The sequence below is a fragment of the Entelurus aequoreus genome, linkage group LG09, assembly GCF_033978785.1.
Source record: "Entelurus aequoreus isolate RoL-2023_Sb linkage group LG09, RoL_Eaeq_v1.1, whole genome shotgun sequence".
In the NCBI taxonomy this organism is placed as follows: domain Eukaryota; kingdom Metazoa; phylum Chordata; class Actinopteri; order Syngnathiformes; family Syngnathidae; genus Entelurus; species Entelurus aequoreus.
Window position 1 is genome coordinate 75,295,794 of NC_084739.1, and position 19,564 is coordinate 75,315,357.

A 19,564-nucleotide genomic window follows, 5' to 3' on the forward strand; every position below is an offset into this window, starting at 1 on the left:
GTTGTGGTGTCTTCCCGCCCACCGCGGATCTACTCCGCCTGCCTGCTGCCTGCTGGGCGGACCTGCATGTATGTGGGCCGAACCGAGCCGTGCAGTTCCGTGTAGTGCGCGCTTAAGGCAGAGCGCGAGCGAGGAGCGGCGGTGTCATCACACGCGGACATCCGGGCACGGAAAGTGTGACGGAGGTGAGCGAGCGTTCGTGTTCTTCTGTTCGGTTCGTGTTGTTCCGTTCGCTTCCCGACTAAACTTGGACCGGGGATCTGCTGACACGCGCGGCACCGTGCACGCTCGCTGGTGTCGCCGTGACGTCACACCGGCTAACTTTTCCGGTTTGCTCTCGCTGACGGTGGACCGTGCGTGGAGGCGAGCTGTGGCACGCACGCACGCAGGCTCGTGCGTGTGCCCCACGGTCACGTGCGTCGTTGATGTTGTTGGCGACAAGATGACGTGCACGACGGAAAGGAGCGTGCGCCGTAGCGAGCTCCGACACACGCACACACAGCGCGCGTGCGTGTGTGACGTCTTTAAAAAAGGGAGCAGGTGGATCACTTCCGGGTAGAGACTCTCAGGGGGCGGGGCCACCAGCCCTCCGTTTTTCATTGTATTTACTCCACCTATTTACTTCTACTACTACTACTCTATTTTACTGCAATACAAACACTTACTTCTGGACATGTACTATACACTCCTTTAATGTACACTTAGTACTGCATACACTACTTTGATGTACACTTAGTACTGCATAGACTACTTTGATGTACACTTAGTACTGCGTACACTACCTTGATGTACACTTAGTACTGCATAGACTACTTTGATGTACACTTAGTACTGCGTACACTACCTTGATGTACACTTAGTACTGCATAGACTACTTTGATGTACACTTAGTACTGCGTAGACTAAGTTGATGTACACGTAGTACTGCATACACTAATTTGCTGTACACTTAGTACTGCATACACAACTTTGATGTACACTTAGTACTGCATACACTACTTTGATGTACACTTAGTACTGCATACACTACTTTGTTACTGCATACACTACTTTGATGTACACTTAGTACTGCATACACTACTTTGATGTACACTTAGTACTGCATACACTACTTTGTTACTGCATACACTACTTTGATGTACACTTAGTACTACATACACTACCTTGATGTACACTTAGTACTGCATAGACTAATTTGATGTACACTTAGTACTGCATGCAGTACTTTGATGTACACTTATTACGGCATACACTACTTTGATGTACACTTAGTACCGCATACACTACTTTGATGTACACTTAGTACTGCGTACACTACCTTGATGTACACTTAGTACCGCATACATTAATTTGCTTTACACTTAGTACTGCATACACTACTTTGATGTACACTTAGTACTGCATACACTACTTTGATGTACACTTAGTACTGCATAAACTACTTTGTTACTGCATACACTACTTTGATGTACACTTAGTACTGCATAAACTACTTTGTTACTGCATACACTACTTTGATGTACACTTAGTACTGATTACGCTACTTTGATGTACACTTAGTACTGCATACACTACTTTGATGTACATTTAGTACCTTATACAGTACTTTGATGTACACTTAGTAGTTTGACGTACACTTAGTACCACAAACTATTTTGATGTACATTTAGTACTGCAAGCAGTATTTTGATGTACACTTAGTACTGCATGCAGTATTTTGATGTACACTTAGTACTGCATGCAGTACTTCGATGTACACTTAGTACTGCATGCAGTATTTTGATGTACACTTAGTACTGCATGCAGTACTTTGATGTACACTTAGTACTGCATGCAGTACTTTGATGTACACTTAGTACTGCATGCAGTACTTTCTAAATAGAATATAGTTTCTTTACCCACCACCTCTTTTATGTTTCAGAGTGGCGTTGAGTTGGAGGTCAAAGGTGAAAGTAGAAAAAGGGTTCATCGCAGCCATGAACGACATGTCGGGGTCGTGCGCTGACCTCTGACCCCTCATGGGGCGGGTCAGGGAGGTCAACGAGCCGTCGGGACAGTCTGGGAATCTGTGGAATCCGAGCCAGGGTAGACTGGGATATTTCACGTGACCAGCAGCGTGCGGAACATGGAGCAGGACTTCACACAGTCGACCTCTGACCTCTGATAAGTCACTAAATCACAACAACAAGAAACCGGCAGGTGAGCTTTGCAAGATGGCCGCCGCAGGAAGGACGCACCTGGTGAGAGACTTTAACCGTTTCATCACGTGTTGGCTGTGTCGAGGTTACCTCATCAAACCCACTACCGTCACTGAGTGCCTGCACACCTGTAAGTCACGTGACAGCCTGGCCCCTTAGCTTACTTTAGCTTAGCTTAACCTGCTGTGTGTGTGTTTCCTCAGTCTGTAAGAGTTGTATCGTGCAGCACTTTGAGGAGAGCAACGACTGTCCCAAATGTGGCATTCAGGTGCACGAGACAAACCCCCTGGACATGCTCAGGTCAGACCACTTCCTTGTTTCTTCTCATCTTACTTCCTTGTTTCTTCTCATTTTACTTCCTGTGTGTTCTCATTTTCTTTCCTTGTTTCTTCTCATCTTACTTCCTTGTTTCTTCTCATTTTACTTCCTGTGTGTTCTCATTTTCCTTCCTTGTTTCTTCTCATTTTACTTTGATGTTTCTTTTCATCTTACTTCCTTGTTTCTTCTCATCTTACTTCCTCGTTTCTTTTCATCTTACTTCCTTGTTTCTTCTCATCTTACTTCCTTATTTCTTCTCATCTTACTTCCTTGTTTCTTCTCATCTTACTTCCTGTGTCTTCTCATTTTACTTTGTTGTCCTCTCATTTTACTTCCTTGTTTCTTCTCATCTTATTTCCTGTGTTTGTTCATTTTCCTTTTTTCTTCTCATTTTACTTATTGTTTCCTCATTTTACATCCTCTTTTCTTCTCAGTTTAATTCCTTGTATCTTCTCATCGTACTTCTTTGTTTCTTCTCATTTTACTTCTTTGTTTCTTCTCATGTTACTTTCGTGTTTCTTCTCATTTTACTTCCTTGTTTCTTCTCATCTTGCTTCCTGTGTTTTTTCTTTTTAATTGTTTCTTCTCATTTTACTTCCTTGTTTCTTTTCATCTTACTTCCTGTGTTTTTTTCTTTTTCCTTTTTTCTTCTCATTTTACTTTCTTATTTTTTCCTCATTTTACATCCGCTTTTCTTCTCATTTTAATTACTTCTTTCTTTTCATCTTACTTCCTGTGTCTTCTCATCTTACTTCCTTGTTTCTTCTAATTTTACTTCCTTATTTTTTCCTCATTTTACATCCTTGTTCTTTTCATTTTACTTCCTTGTTTCTTCTCAGTTTACATCCTTGTTTCTTCTCATCTTACTTCCTTATTGTTTCCTCTATTTACATCCTCTTTTCTTCTCATTTTAATTCCTTGTTTCTTCTCATCTTACTTCCTGTGTCTTCTCATCTTACTTCCTTGTTTCTTCTCATTTTACTTCCTTGTTTCTTCTCATCTTACTTCCTGTTTTTTTTTTCATTTTCATTGTTTCTTCTCATTTTACTTCCTTGTTTCTTCTCATTTTACTTCCTTGTTTCTTCTCATCTTACTTCTTATGTCTTATCATCTTACTTCCTTGTTTTTTCTCAGGTTAATTCCTTATTTTTTCCTCATTTTACATCCTTGTTCTTCTCATTTTACTTCCTTGTTTCTTCTCATTTTACTTCCTTGTTTCTTCTCATTTTACTTCCTTCTTTCTTATCATCTTACTTCCTGTGTTTTTTCATTTTCCTAGTTTCTTCTCATCTTACTCCCTGTCTTCTCATTTTACTTCCTGCATTTTTTCATTTTATTTCCTTGTTACTTGTCATTTGACTTCCTGTATCCTCCCATCCCTCTGAAAGCTCTTCCCTTCCACATGCTTCGCCTTCTAAACTTGCGTCTCCTTTCCATGTTTCAGGTTGGACAACACTTTGGAGGAAATCATTTTCAAGCTGGTTCCAGGACTGCGAGAGCGTAAGTGCTGGCGTCGAAAGTGTGGCGCCATCATGGCGGCGGCGTGCACGCTCACACCTGTTCTTTGTGTGTTCTTCAGAGGAGGAAGAGCAGGAACTGGAGTTCTGGAGGACGAGTCAGCGCAATGAAAACCTCCAAGGTGAGACGCTTAACAGGCTGGCTTGTTGATGTTGACATGGTCCAAGTGTAATGCTACTGTGATGCTGACTAGAGATGTCCGATAATATCGTCCTGCCGATATTATCGGCCGATAAATGCTTTAAAATGTAATATCGGAAATTATCGGTATCGGTTTCAACCTTACGATTTTCCCGGGAGACTCCCGAATTTCAGTGCCCCTCCCAAAAGTCTCCCGGGGCAACCATTCTCCCGATTTCCACCCGGACAACATTATTGGGGGCGGGCCTTAAAGCGTCCTCTACAACCTGTCGTCACGTTTGCTTTTCCTCCATACAAACAGCGTGCCGGCCCAGTCACATAATATATGCGGCATTTACACACACATAAGTGAATGCAAGGCATACTTGATCAACAGCCATACAGGTCACCATACAGGTCACACTGAGGGTGGACGTATAAACAACTTTAACACTGTTACAAATATGCGCCACACTGTGAACCCACATCAAACAAGAATGACAAACACATTTCGGGAGAACATCCGCACTGTAACACAACATAATCACAACAGAACAAATACCCAGAACCCCTTGCAGCAATAACTTTTCCGGGACGCTACAATTTCCACCAAACCCCCCCACCTCCCAAATTCGGAGGTCTCAAGGTTGGCAAGTATGCTCTAGTATACTCTGGACTGAAGGTGTGTGCCTTCATTGTTTTTGTAGCTGTTGTTTTGAGGCATGTTTAAAAAAAATAAAAAATAATGTACTTTGTGAAAGTCAAAGTATAGTATTCCCATAGTTGTAGTGGGTATTAGGATTATCTCAGGGAGAGCAGGTCCCAAATTCCAAGCTGCTGTTTTGAGGCATGTTAAAAAAAATAATGCACTTTGTGACTTCAATAATAAATATGGCAGTGCCATGTTGGCACTTTTTTCCATAAGTGGAGTTGAAGTTGTTCTCTTATTTTGGGAAAACCTTGTTTTTGATTGATTGATTGAAATTTGTATTAGTAGATTGCACAGTACAGTAAATATTCCGTACAATTGACCACTAAATGGTAACACCCGAATAAGTTTTTCAACTTGTTTAAGTCGGGGTCCACGTTAATCAACTCATGGTAAAGTCCATCCATCCATCCATCTTCTTCCGCTTATCCGAGGTCGGGTCGCGGGGGCAGTAGCCTAAGCAGGGAAGCCCAGACTTCCCTCTCCCCAGCCACTTCGTCCAGCTCCTCCCGGGGGATCCCGGGGCGTTCCCAGGCCAGCCGGGAGACATAGTCTTCCCAACGTGTCCTGGGTCTTCCCCGTGGCCTCCTACCGGTGGTTGGACGTGCCCTAAAGGCCTCCCTAGGGAGGCGTTCGGGTGGCATCCTAACCAGATGCCCGAACCACCTCATCTGGCTACTCTCCATGTGGAGGAGCAGCGGCTTTACTTTGAGCTTCTCACCCTATCTCTAAGGGAGAGCCCCGCCACCCGGCGGAGGAAACTCATTTCGGCCGCTTGTACCCGTGATCTTGTCCTTTCGGTCATAACCCAAAACTCATGGAGGATGTAGATCGACCGGTAAATCGAGAGTTTTGCCTTCCGGCTCAGCTCCTTCTTCACCACAACAGATCGATACAGCGTCCGCATTACTGAAGACGTCGCACCGATCCGCCTGTCGATCTCACGATCCACTCTTCCCTCACTCGTGAACAAGACTCCGAGGTACTTGAACTCGGAAAAGGGTGGAGTGCCATCTCCGGGTTGGGGAGGAGATCTTGCCCCGAGTGGAGGAGTTCATGGTAAAGTTACATTGTATAATGCAGGTGTGCTCTCACTTTTTCTGCAGGCGAGCTACTTTTCAATTGATCAAGTCGTGGGGATCTACCTCATTCATATATATATTTTATATTTACTTATTTATGAAATATATGTTTTGTTAACAAGTTAAAGGTGTTTAATGATAATGCAAGCATGTTTAACACATCTAGTTAATATTGTTAATAAATTAAAAGTGTTTAATGATAATACAAGAATGTTTAATACATATAGTTAATATTGTTAACATGTTAAAGGTGTTTAAAGATAATGCAAGCATGTTTAACACATATAGTTAATATTGTTAACAAGTTAAAGGTGTTTAATGATAATACATGCATGTTTAACACATATAGTTAATATTGTTAACAAGTTAAAGGTGTTTAATGATAATACAAGCATGTTTAATACATATAGTTAATATTATTAACAAGTTAAAGGTGTTTAAAGATAATACAAGCATGTTTAACACATATAGTTAATATTGTTAACAAGTTAAAGGTGTTTAATGATAATACAAGCATGTTTAACACATATAGATAATATTATTAACAAGTTAAAGGTGTTTAAAGATAATACAAGCATGTTTAACACATATAGTTAATATTGTTAACAAGTTAAAGGTGTTTAATGATAATACAAGCATGTTTAATACATATAGTTAATATTATTAACAAGTTAAAGGTGTTTAAAGATAATACAAGCATGTTTAACACATATAGTTAATATTGTTAACAAGTTAAAGGTGTTTAATGATAATACAAGCATGTTTAACACATATAGATAATATTATTAACAAGTTAAAGGTGTTTAAAGATAATACAAGCATGTTTAACACATATAGTTAATATTGTTAACAAGTTAAAGGTGTTTAATGATAATACAAGCATGTTTAACACATATAGTTAATATTGTTAACAAGTTAAAGGTGTTTAAAGATAATACAAGCATGTTTAACACATATAGTTAATATTGTTAACAAGTTAAAGGTGTTTAATGATAATACAAGCATGTTTAACACATATGGATAATATTATTAACAAGTTAAAGGTGTTTAAAGATAATACTAGCATGTTTAACACATATAGTTAATATTGTTAACAAGTTAAAGGTGTTTAATGATAATACATGCATGTTTAACACATATAGTTAATATTGTTAACAAGTTAAAGGTGTTTAATGATAATACATGCATGTTTAACACATATAGATTCCTTTCTTTCATGAAGACAAGAATATAAGTTGGTGTATTACCTGATTCTGATGACTTGCTTTGATTGGAATCAGACAGTGGTGCTGATAACGTCCGCATTTTCAAATGGAGGAGAAAAAAAGTCCTCCTTTCTGTCCAATACCACATGAAAGTGGTTGGTTTTTGTCATCTCATTTGTCCAGCTTCCATACTCCTTTGTATACACTTTACAAGGAATACATTGGCGGCAAACTCCGTAGCTTGCTAGCTTGTGCACGCCAGCTTTCTGAGACTCTTAGCGCAGGCAGGATGAAGCAGAGCTTTTATTGTGAAGGCAGGAACTGTGCAGTCGGTCTTTGGAGTTTTGACGACAGGTACGGCGCCAGAGTCTGTTGAAATTAAATAGTGTTTCTCGCCTTCCTGTCTGTAATTTTTTCTTAATAATGAGCTGGCAGCAGCCAGCGTCATCTCAGAAGACCCTCGGGTGCCGTGAATGTCAATCAAGGGACGAAAGTGACGTCATAGTGAAGATTTATGATCGCTCATTTTTAGGACTATTTTTTTAATGCCTGGCCGGCGAACGACTGACACAACCTGCGGGGCATCACTACAAAATTAGGCATAATAATATGTTAATTTCTCGACTGTATATATCGGTATCGGTTGATATTGGAATCGGTAATTAAGAGTTGGACAATATCGGAATATCAGATATCTGCAAAAAAGCCATTATCGGACATCTCTAATGCTAACCATTCCCAGGTTCATTGGTCACATTTCATCAGGAAGTGAATTGACTAGAAAATGTGTGATATTTATGTTGAACCACAGCTGATAGCTTTGTAAGGGTGGGGCTTCCTGGCGGTGATGGTGGGGACGGCGGGGATGACGACTACCACAGGAGTGACCCTCAGATTGCCATCTGTCTGGACTGCCTCCGCAACACCGCCCAGGCCGGCGAGAGCACCGTCACGGTGCGTTACGTAGCGACTCGTTACATAACGGCACATGTGTGGGTTTTGATGTTTGACGTCACCGTGTCATGTGTTTTGTCCTCACCCAATCAGGATCTGATGAAGAGATTCATTCGCTGCTCCAGTCGCGTCACCGTGGGAACCATCAAGAAGTTCCTCAGCCTCAAACTCAAACTGCCCAGCTCCTACGAGGTGAGACACGCCGCCATCATGTTAGCCTCATTATCTACAAGGCAGTTAGCAGGGCCGGCCCGTGGCATAGGCCGTATAGGCAAATGCTAAAGGCGCTGTCCATCAGGGGGCGCCACGCCAGTGCCACAAATGTTGGAGAAAAAAGAAAAAAAAGTTGGTACTATTATTTCTAAATACAAAAAATAATCCCACGCTAATTAAAATGCAAAGTAAAGCCTATATAATAGAAATATTATTTGTTACCACATTACGCCCCCCCAAGCCCCCCGCACGGTGCGCCCCCTCCCTTCCCGTATCATGACTCTTTTTGGACGTCACCACATAAAAAAGTCAACACATGATGTCAAAACGGCCAAAACTGTCAGGTGCCCAGGGAAGAAAAAATAGAAAAGAAGAGGAGAAACGAGAAAAAGACAGAGGTAGCAGGTAGGTAACGTTAGCCTATATGAAATTATTTGTCTGTTACAGAATGTGATAGTAACCTAGTGTGTGTCAGCTGGCTTTTAGCATAAGCTAATGTTACATGATTCGGCAATTGCTAATCAATAAATAGCTAGTTCTGTTTTAACGTCGGGTTAATATTGTGGAGCGGGCTAAATTGTTATGGAAAATAATAATGTAACGTTAGGTAATTACAGTACTCCCACCTTACATTCCTCAGGGACATTTGTATTAGATCTTTTAAGCAGGTGTTTTTTGTTCACATTGTTATTGCCTTCTGGTTAGCTAATGTTTGCCCTGCAGGTAATAGTCACTTTATATATTAGGTATAGTTGTAAGCCTAGTTGTTAAAGTGCACATCATTAATGTTAATTAAGCAATATCACATGAGAGGGAATGCTGTTTTTTAATTTGAGCACTGCTGTGATTCGGTTAAAGATAATCATAACATAACATTCTCATATAATATGTTAATTTGCTTTCTTTAAGTAAAAAAAAAAAGGTCAAAGACAAAGCTATTCGGTTTCTTGTGAGTATATACACTTCACTACCGATGTGGGGGGGGGGGGGGCGCCACCTAAAATCTTGCCTAGGGCGCCAGATTGGTTAGGGCCAGGCCTGGCAGTTAGCATTCGCCACGTCATCGAACTCGCTCCAAAACTGTGAACTTCGGCGGCTTCTTTCATGTGCGTTAGCGTCTTGGTGCTAACGGTGCTTACTGTGTGCGGAGCAGCTGGACGTGTTGTGTAACGGCGAGATCATGGGCCGCGATCACACGCTGGAGTTCATCTACATGACGCGGTGGAGGCTGCACGCCGACAACGTAAGACGCCACTTCCTGTTAGCTTGTTCTTGTGGGAGGATGACCACGCCCCCCTCATAACTATTCGTTCATGCCCTCTTTGTTCTCTGCTTCCTTCTCAGACGTATCCCATGGTCCTTGAGTACAGACCACGCATCGACTTTGGCTGAACACACACACACACACACACACACACACACACACACTCGCACACAGGGTGTTCCGATGAAGACAATATTTTTGTAGAGTGAGCGTTAACATGTTTAAGAGTTTTTATGCCACATAGAATAATAATAATAATAATATATGAAGACATGTGCTTGTCTAACCTGACATTAAATGTTTTTACCGTCGCTTGACTGCTTCTTTGGTCACATGACAATGTCAACTTCCTGCATAGGCGCGCACACAAACGTGTACTTCCTGTTCTTGTCACACGCTGACTTTTCACTGTGGAACTTCCCGTTTGCCGTGGCGACCTGAACTTTGGCGGCGGGTCACGTGACTGTGGTGGTTCTGTGACGGCCACATTGCCTATGAGGACGTCGTCATGGCAACGACATGATTGAAGGCCGTGTGGCAGTCGGCGCCGCTGACACATGAAGATGGCAGCTGGGTGGCTGCAGGTCGGAAGGTCATTCCACATTTAAAGATGATGAAGTGTATCAAATACCTGTGTGTGTGTCTGTGTGTGTGCGCGCGTTTATTTTTGTGTGCGTGTATCTGTGTGTATTTGTGAGTATTTATTGTTGTGTGCGTGTATCTGTAAAGAACGTGTTTATCTGTGTGTATCTTGTGTTTGTGTAACTAATGTGTGTGTGTGGTTTTTTTCTTCATCTGTTTGTGTGTGTTTTTATGTATGTGTGTTTATCTGTGTGTAAGTTAAATTTTTTATGTCTGTTTATCTGTAATGTGTGTTTATCTGTATGTATGTGTGTGTTTATCTGTGTGTATGTTTATTTTTGTGTATGTATATATAGGTGTGTGATTGTGTATTTATCTTTATGTATGTGTACATGTATCAGTAATGTTTGTGTGTGTTTATTTTTCTTTATCTGTTTATAATGTGTGTATGTTTATGTATGTGTGTGCCTATCTGTATGTATTTATTTGCGTGTGTATGTTTATGTTTGGGTGTGTGTACGTGTGCGTGCGTGTATCTGTAATGTTTGTGTGTGTTTATTTTTCTTTATCTGTTTAAAATGTGTGTGTGTGTGTTTATGTATGTGTGTGCTTATCTGTATATTTATTTCCATGTGTGCATGTATCTGTAATGTTTGTTTTTCTATATCTGTTAATGTGTGTGTGTGTTTATGTATGTGTGTGTTTATCTGTGTGCATGTTTAATTTTTTCTGTCTGTCTATTTGTAATGCGTGTGTTTATCTGTATGTATCTTTGTGTATGTGTGTGTTTATCTGTTTGTGTGTGTTTATTTTTGTGTATGTATGTGTGTTTGTGTGAACGTGTATTTAGGTTTATGAATGTGTGCGTGTATCTGTAATGTTTGTGTGTGTTTGTTTTTCTTGATCTGTTCATAATGTGTGTGTTTATCTGTGTTTATTTATGTTTGTGTGTGTGCGTGTATCTGTAATGTTTGCGTGTGTTTATTTTTCTTTATCTGTTTCTGTGTGTGTTTCTGTGTGTATGTATCATTTTTTTCTGTCTGTGTATCTGTGAAGTGTGTGTTTATCTGTATGTATCTTGGTGTACGTGTGTGTTTATCCGTATGTGTGTGTTTATTTTTGTGTATGTATGTGTGCGTGTATCTGTAATGTTTGTGTGTGTTAATTTTTCTTTATCTGTTTATAATGTGTGTGCTTATCTGTGTGTGTATGTATATGTTTGTATTTGTGTTTGTTTGTGTGCGTGTATCTGTAATGTTTGTGTGTGTTTATTTTTTCTTTATCTGTTTATGTGTGTGTGTGCTTATCTGTGTATTTATTTGCAAATATGTTTATATGTGTGTGTGTATCTGTAATGTTTGTGTGTGTTTAATTTTTGTTTATCTGTTTATAATGTGTGTGTTTGTGTGTATTTTTATGTATGAGTGTTTATTTCCGTGTGTGTATGCATACGTGTGTTTGTTTGTGTTTGTGTTTGTGCATCTGTAATGTTTGTGTGTGTTTATTTTGGTTTCTAATGTGTGTGTGTGTGTGTTAACGTCTATATATATGTATGTTGGTAGTGTGTGTTAATTTTGTGTGTATGTGTGTATTTATTTTTGTGTGTGTGTTTATCAGTATTAGTGTGTGTCTGTATATATATACACATCTGTGTGTGTGTGTACTGTATGTGTTTTTTGTTTTGTTATTTTGCCTGTGTGTGTTTATCTGTATGAATGTGTGTGTGTGTGTGTGTGTGTGTGTGTGTGTGTGTGTGTGTGTGTGTGTGTGTGTGTGTGTGTGTGTGTGTGTGTGTGTGTGTGTGTGTGTGTGTGTGTCTGTCTGTTTCTGAGATGATTGGATGTTAACATGACTTGATGTCTTTTGGAGGCTGACTAGGAGCCGTGACATCATGTCATCTGACACGCGCAGGGTAAAGAACCAGCATGCACCTGTTGTGGCCTTTTTCACACACACACACACACATACAGTACAGACACACACATTTACAGTAGCGAGACGCAGCAGGATAAATGGCGTCTGGACCTGGCGTTGACAGCCTGCTGACGACACGACATGGTAACGTGACCTGACCGAGTCGCTTTTCAGTCATCCATCAATCACAAAGTCTCTGCGGCTCGCTCAGCAACACCATGCTAACGTGGCTAACGCCATTTCCTTGAAATAATGTTGGTAAGTTTCCATGCGGTCGTGCCAGGAGTCGCTTTCACAACATAACTGACACTCTAAAAAAAACAATTGGTGACAGCAGAAATAGTACATTCAACAACAAGAGAAAACTACATGAACAAAGTCCTTGACATATACCAGGGATGTATACTCTGACATTTTTTAAATGACAATAATATATCTCCTTTGGAAGATTTAACTGGACGTTTGTCTTCCTAAAGTGGAAGAAATACATTTTAAAATGAATAAAATATACGTTCCTAATGATTTTCCAAAGCAAAAGACACATGTATTCTTGGAAAGTGACTCTGTGCTTTTATTTTGAAAGGTTTTATAGAAACACATCTATGACGATCAGAGAAATTAAGTTATGTTTGTAAAAGACAGCCACCTAGAAATGATTATTAATTAGGGTGTCCCGATCTAGTATTTTGATCAGATATCAGTCCGATACCAGCAAAAGAAACAAGTATCTAATGATATCGACTTGATTGTAAAATGTTGTGCAAAGCTGGACAGCCAGTGAACATCTACTACGTCACACCATTTCTTCTATTTTACTCAAGTCTTTTACAAAAAGGTAACCATGCTAGGCTAGAGGCTTCTAGAAACGAGCAGCTACACAACATTTAAGCAGCTAGACATACGTAATAATAATTGAACCATAAAAAAATCACATTTGTCAATATAAGTAAGTATCAAATAATTATAGTTACATATTACTTACACATACAGTCTCCAAGGCTATTAGAAAATATCAAGTAACAAACATGTCCACATCATTTAACTTACTGCATCATGAGCGTGACTTTATGAATTATTGTGACCACTAGGGCTCCCCCCTAAAAAAAAAAACACCACTCCACTTCAACTTAAAGACAGCATAAGTCCATTCCAGACAGTTCGTAATGAATAGGTTGCTTTTCATGTCTACTATTGTTCTCTCCTTGACTCATTTCACTGAAACCTTTTTTTTAACATTCCACGTTCCAGGTTATTGTTATGTTGTATTCTTTTTATAGTCTCTTCCCTGAGTATTTGACATCCTGCGCTGGCCCCACTATGGACTGGACTCTCACTATTATGTTAGATCCACTATGGACTGGACTCTCACTATTATGTTAGATCCACTATGGACTGGACTCTCACTATTATGTTAGATCCACTATGGACTGGACTTTCACAATATTATGTCAGACCCACTCGGCGTCCATTGCATCCTGGTCTCCCCTGGGGGGGGGGGGGGGGGGGGGGGGTCACCCACATATGCGGTCCTCTCCAAGGTTTCTCATAGTCATTCACATCGACGTCCCACTGGGTTGTGAGTTTTTCCTTGCCCTTATGTGGGCTCTGTACCGCTGATGTCGTTGTGGCATTTAGGGCTATATAAATAAACATTGATTGATATTAGGGCTGCAACAACTAATTGATTGTAAAAATAGTTGGCGATTAATTTAGTCATCGATTCGTTGGATCTATGCTATGCGCAGAGGCAATTTTTTTTTTTTTTTTTAATTTTTATTATTATTATTATTTTTTTTTTATAAACTTTTATTTATAAACTGCAACATGTACAAACAGCTGAGAAACAATAATCAAAATAAGTATGGTGCCAGTATGCTGTTTTTTTTCAATAAAATTCTGGAAAGGATAGAAATGTAGTTTGTCTCTTTTATCCGATTATTAATCGATTAATCGAAGTAATAATCGACAGATTAATTGATTATCAAATTAATCGTTAGTTGCAGCCCTAATTGATATATACACTACCGTTCAAAAGTTTGGGGTCACCCAAACAATTTTGTGGAATAGCCTTCATTTCTAAGAACAAGAATAGGCTGTCGAGTTTCAGATGAAAGTTATCTTTTTCTGGTCATTTTGAGCGTTTAATTGACCCCACAAATGTGATGCTCCAGAAACTCAATCCGCTCAAAGGAAGGTCAGTTTTGTAGCTTCTGTAACGAGCTAAACTGTTTTCAGATGTGTGAACAAGATCGCACAAGGGTTTTCTAATCATCAATTAGCCTTCTGAGCCAATGAGCAAACACATTGTACCATTAGAACACTGGAGTGATAGTTGCTGGAAATGGGCCTCTATACACCTATGTAGATATTGCACCAAAAACCAGACATTTGCAGCTAGAATAGTCATTTACCACATTAGCAATGTATAGAGTGTATTTCTTTAAAGTTAAGACTAGTTTAAAGTTATCTTCATTGAAAAGTACAGTGCTTTTCCTTCAAAAATAAGGACATTTCTGTCAAACTTTGTAGTTGACGAACCCCAAGATGCAGAGATGATGGCAGGCATTCAATGGGAAAACATGATTTAATTAAAATACTCTGGCAAAAAACAAACAAAAGGGAACAAACAAAAGGCGCGCACAAGGCGGAGAACAAACTAAGCTATAAACTAAAATAGCACAAAGATAACTGTGGACAATAAACAAAAACACTTACTGTGACACGAAGGAACTATGACTAAAGCGGAGTGGACAAAAGTAGACGGAGCTACAACGACAAATAGGTAGAAGGTAAGTGGCAAGTATTGTAATGACAATGATCCAGCAGTGACTGGAGGGCAGGACAGGTCTAAATAGGCAGCTGGCTGACTGGCACCAGGTGTGGCCACGTGCCAATCAGCCACAGCTGAGGGGACAAAGCACTCAGGGAGAATCAGGAAATGAAGACAAAATAAAAGCACTGACAGGAAACTAAGAACAGGAAACCAAGACAAACGCAGAGGCAAACTAAAACTTGACCAAACTGCCAGGGACAACCCTGACAATTTCAATGTGACCCCAAACTTTTGAACGGTAGTGTATATATACGATCATCTTTATGTTGCTATGTGAACTGCTCATCCTGAAAATATCCAATTACATTTTTTGTTTTGTATATTTCGAAGTGGCTGGGGAGAGGAAAGTCTGGGCTTGCCTGCTTAGGCTGCTGCCCCCGCGACCCGACCTCGGATAAGCGGAAGAAGATGGATGGATGGATGGATGGATGAAATCCAAAAATATATATAACAGGAAGTTGATGAGCGTTCCCGCACTCGGCCCGAGCGGTTAGCCATGTTTGTGCACGCTGGCGACACGACACGTGGCATTTGTAACGCGGCCAAATATGGTCGCAGGGGACCGGACTGATGATCAGACGCGTGTCGGTGACGTGTCCCCATGCCGATACGTGGACCACTACAAGGTCACGTCGCGCACGTGGACCGCCGACAGGTCCGTAAACACAACACATGTAGCGCCAGAAATACACTTCCAAGCAGGCAGATTTGTCAAACAGTGGGGCCCCCTCCCCCCTCGGGGGGCCACGCTGAGGTGTCGGGCATAAGAGGCAGGTATTTCAGTTGCACTTTAAAAATAAATTACTGCCATTTTCTTTTTTAAAGAAACCAGACTAAACATCCATCCATCCATTTTCTACCGCCTGTCCCTTTTGGGGCCGCGGGGGGTGCTGGAGCCTATCTCAGCTGCAATCGGGCGGAAGGTGTGGTACACCCTGGACAAGTCGCCACCTCATCACAAGGCCAACACAGATAGGCAGACAACATTCACACACTAGGGACCATTTAGTGTTGCCAATCAACCTATCCCCAGGTGCATGTCTTTGGAGGTGGGAGGAAGCCGGAGAACCCGGAAGGAACCCACGCAGTCACGGGGAGAACATGCAAACTCCACACAGAAAGATCCCGAGCCCGGGATTGAACCCAGGACTACTCAGGACCTTTGTATTGTGAGGCACATGCACTAACCCCTGTCCCACCGTGCTGCCCACCAGACCTGGGGCGTCACTAGCTTTTAAGGACAGGGGGGGCTTAGCCCCCAGGAGATGCACAGGATGCGAGCGAACGTAGCGCACAAGCACAAAACTTCACAAACGGCTAACAAAGACTTAGAAATTATTCATTGTTATTATTATTATTTCAGTGGGTTTATTTTCAATCTCTGTTCAGTACAACAACAAACATGAGTTTGCACAGTGACATTTTGTTTACAGCATCAACAAGAAACAATGACTTGCATGATCCTTTAAGATACATACATGAAAGTCATGGCATTAGCCTCCATGTTATTCATTCACAACATAGAGGCTAATGCCACCACTTTCGCTCACAATACACTAATTGTTTGTTCCCAAATATTTTGAAGTTGCACAGTCTACAGATTACATTTTGGGACATATGTGACTAAAATGGTTGTAAATTCAAGCCCTGGAAATATTACTTAATTACTTGAATTAAAGTAGTATCTGGATCGGGATAATTTGGCTTGTATATAATTAGAGATGTCCAGATTGATAAATGCGTTAAAATGTAATATCGGAAATTATCGGTATCGGTTTTTTATTATCAGTATCGTTTTTGTTTTTTTTTGTTTTTTTTTTTGTTTTGTTTTGTTTATTAAATCCACATAAAAAACACAAGATATGCTTACAATTAGTGCACCAACCCAAAAAACCTCCCTCCCCCATTTACACTCATTCACACAAAAGGGTTGTTTCTTTCTGTTATTAATATTCTGGTTCCTACATTATATATCAATATATATCAATACAGTCTGCAAGGGATACAGTCCGTAAGCACACATGATTGTGCGTGCTGCTGGTCCACTAATAATACTAACCTTTAACAGTTAATTTTTACAAATTTTCATTAATTACTAGTTTCTATGTAACTGTTTTATTTGTTTTACTTTCTTTTTTATTCAAGAAAATGTTTTTAATTTATTTATCTTATTTTATTTGATTCATTTTTTTAAAAAGTACCTTATCTTCACCATACCTGCTTGTCCAAATTAGGCATAATAATGTGTTAATTCCACGACTGTATATATCGGTTGATATCGGTAATTAAAGAGTTGGACAATATCGGCATATCGGATATCGGCAAAAAGCCATTATCGGACATCCCTATATATAATATATTTATATATATATATATTATGGCAAGCCGTTAAGGAAATTAAATATATATGGAAGTCTGAATAGAAATGAGAAACATTTATATATACTGTAAATAAGAAAGACTTAGTCTGCTGATCTGAAAAAGAGCCAAAGCTGTCAAAGAGCTGAGGGACCATCTTCAAAGTGCAATGCTGAAACAAATAATGCAAACAATCAAATGTAACTTCCTGGGTTTGAGATTAATGTAGTCCCGTCGTCCCGGGCACGGTAAAAAAAATGCACGGGACGAAATTAAATGCTCCCCGGGACGATGACTTTTAACCATTTTTTTTCTTTTTCTTTTTATGTATTTATTCACTTTACATTTGATATTAAATGTCCACCCTCTGAAAATCCTATGAAATGTTTAACAAGCCATCCTATAATAATGCAACAGCTATTAATGTAACACTACAATAAAACAAATATATTTCATGATGTTGTTTTCATTCTTTTAACAATAGGCTAATGTATATTACTTTATATAGATTCTACAAGAAACACAAAACTTACAAACTAAATTATTTACAATTGCAGACACAAGGTTCTTGTTCTGCAGTGCTGTGTGCTAATGTGCTTCGTACACCTGCAGGACCGCAAGCAAGGTCGTAGAGAAAATGCGGACTGGATTTTGAGTGATGTGGGCATTTTCTATATGAACAAGTGGAATGGATTGGATACCGACGCACTAAAGGGGCTCTCTACCTTACGCTATGAAGTGAGGGGAAACTGAGTGAATAATGACAGGTTATATGATTATTTATTCAAACTCATAATCGGGCCACTTTATAATGAATATGTCGGCATGTATTTGTAAAAAAAAAAAAAAGATTTTTTTATTTTTTTAACACCAAATTATTTAGGGGGGCTTAAGAACATTTTAGGGGGGCTTGAGCCCCCCTAAAATAGGCCTAACAACGCCAATGCACCAGACTAAACAGTTGTTGTTTAAATGTAGTTATTGACCTGTGTTAAGTTACTCTCCCCCCCAAAAAACCACTAACCTACTAAGTCACCCGACCTGTAACTAGTAACTGTAACTAGTAAAGTAGTGTAGTTACACTCACCCCCGACGTGTGCAGTGAGGTGACGACACGGCGCCATCTTGTGTCAACGAGGGGGTGATACAGCCGTTAAAACAACGTCACCAGCATCGCTGCGTGTCGTAGAAAGTGCTGTGGAAGTGTCAGATATTGTCGTTAACGTCAAACAGACACGGCAGAATACTCTAATATGTTGATATCAAACTGTATTTTTGTTGCTTTTCACCCACTTTCCTAATGGCTGACAGCTCTGTCTGGGTCCACCAAGAAACATGACATCATTTCCTGTCAAGACTTTCAAACTAAAAGCACTGCACGAGTTTGTTCGCCTGCAAAATGTGCCAAAATACGGAAAGTATTACACAAAAAAGTGTATTAAAAGTGTTGGTATAACCGAATTTTTCCTCTAATCATCAAAACACTTCGGTTGGTTGCGTGAAATAAAATGTAAAATGTGCATTTTACCTTGTTTAGCCCTTCCCAAAATTGCATTTTGGTCACGTGGTCTAGCGAGCTTTACATGTCAGCGGAGTCAAAGCAAAGATATCATCATCATCATCATCATTTCTTTTTATTCCTTTCATGAAAATGCATATATGCAAGCCATATACAGTTCACACTTTCATTGCTTTTTGTTTCTTATACATTTCCATGATCAGAAAGGAGCAGATGGAAGAATACTATTCTTATATTTACCTGCCCCCCTTTTTAACACAAATTATTTTAGATGACTTTATCACTGTTCCCTCCACCAACACCCCAACTCCAACATACTTTTAATTTTCGTTTAAGCATTTTCAAAATGACACGTCCAATCAAAATCAAAAATCAGTTTGATATAATTCCAGTTGTCTCTTTTAAAGTTAAAGTACCAATGATTGTCACACACACACTTGGTGTGGGGAAATTTGTCCTCTGCATTTGACCCATCCCCTTGTTCACCCCCTGGGAGGTGAGGGGAGCAGTGGGCAGCAGCGGTGCCACGCCCGGGAATCATTTTTGGTGATTCAACCCCCAATTCCAACCCTTGATGCTGAGTGCCAAGCAGGGAGGTAATGGCTCCCATTTTTATAGTCTTTGGTATGACTCGGCCGGGGTTTGAACTCACAACCTACCGATCTCAGGGCGGACACTCTTTTTGTAACTCTTTTTAAAATTCAACGATATTCTTGCAACTTTTTAAGTCTTTGTCTAGAGAATTCCATGCTTTCACACCAGCAACAGACAAGCACA

The 19,564-nt window shown here is 40.0% G+C and overlaps 2 protein-coding genes across 4 annotated transcripts in view; one reads left to right on the plus strand and one right to left on the minus strand.

Moving 5' to 3' along the window:
- Nucleotides 1-18,654, minus strand: part of LOC133657745 (ankyrin repeat domain-containing protein 1-like) — a 52,441-nt gene extending 33,787 nt beyond the window's left edge. The window contains exons 1-3 of one of the 2 annotated variants that reach the window (XM_062059408.1): nucleotides 18,562-18,654; nucleotides 18,356-18,463; nucleotides 8,190-8,289 (exon numbers count right to left, since the gene is read on the minus strand). The gene's annotated coding sequence lies outside the window, so the exon portion shown is untranslated. Of the gene's footprint in view, nucleotides 1-7,192; nucleotides 7,222-8,189; nucleotides 8,290-18,355; nucleotides 18,464-18,561 lie in introns of those variants that run through there. The other variant, XM_062059409.1, reaches the window with a different exon arrangement.
- LOC133657746 (polycomb group RING finger protein 5-B-like) lies at nucleotides 40-9,892 on the plus strand. 2 transcript variants are annotated; one of them, XM_062059411.1, is made up of 9 exons: nucleotides 40-185; nucleotides 1,922-2,328; nucleotides 2,402-2,498; nucleotides 3,961-4,016; nucleotides 4,096-4,155; nucleotides 7,962-8,104; nucleotides 8,198-8,296; nucleotides 9,471-9,560; nucleotides 9,662-9,892. In XM_062059411.1, the coding sequence occupies exons 2-9, from the start codon at nucleotides 2,214-2,216 to the stop codon at nucleotides 9,707-9,709; spliced, it is 708 nt and encodes a 235-aa protein (XP_061915395.1). In that variant the 5' UTR covers nucleotides 40-185; nucleotides 1,922-2,213; the 3' UTR covers nucleotides 9,710-9,892. The 2 variants fall into 2 exon arrangements, with proteins under 2 accessions (XP_061915395.1, XP_061915394.1); XM_062059410.1 differs by having other exon boundaries at nucleotides 7,962-8,296.
- Nucleotides 18,655-19,564: the final 910 nt, after the last annotated feature.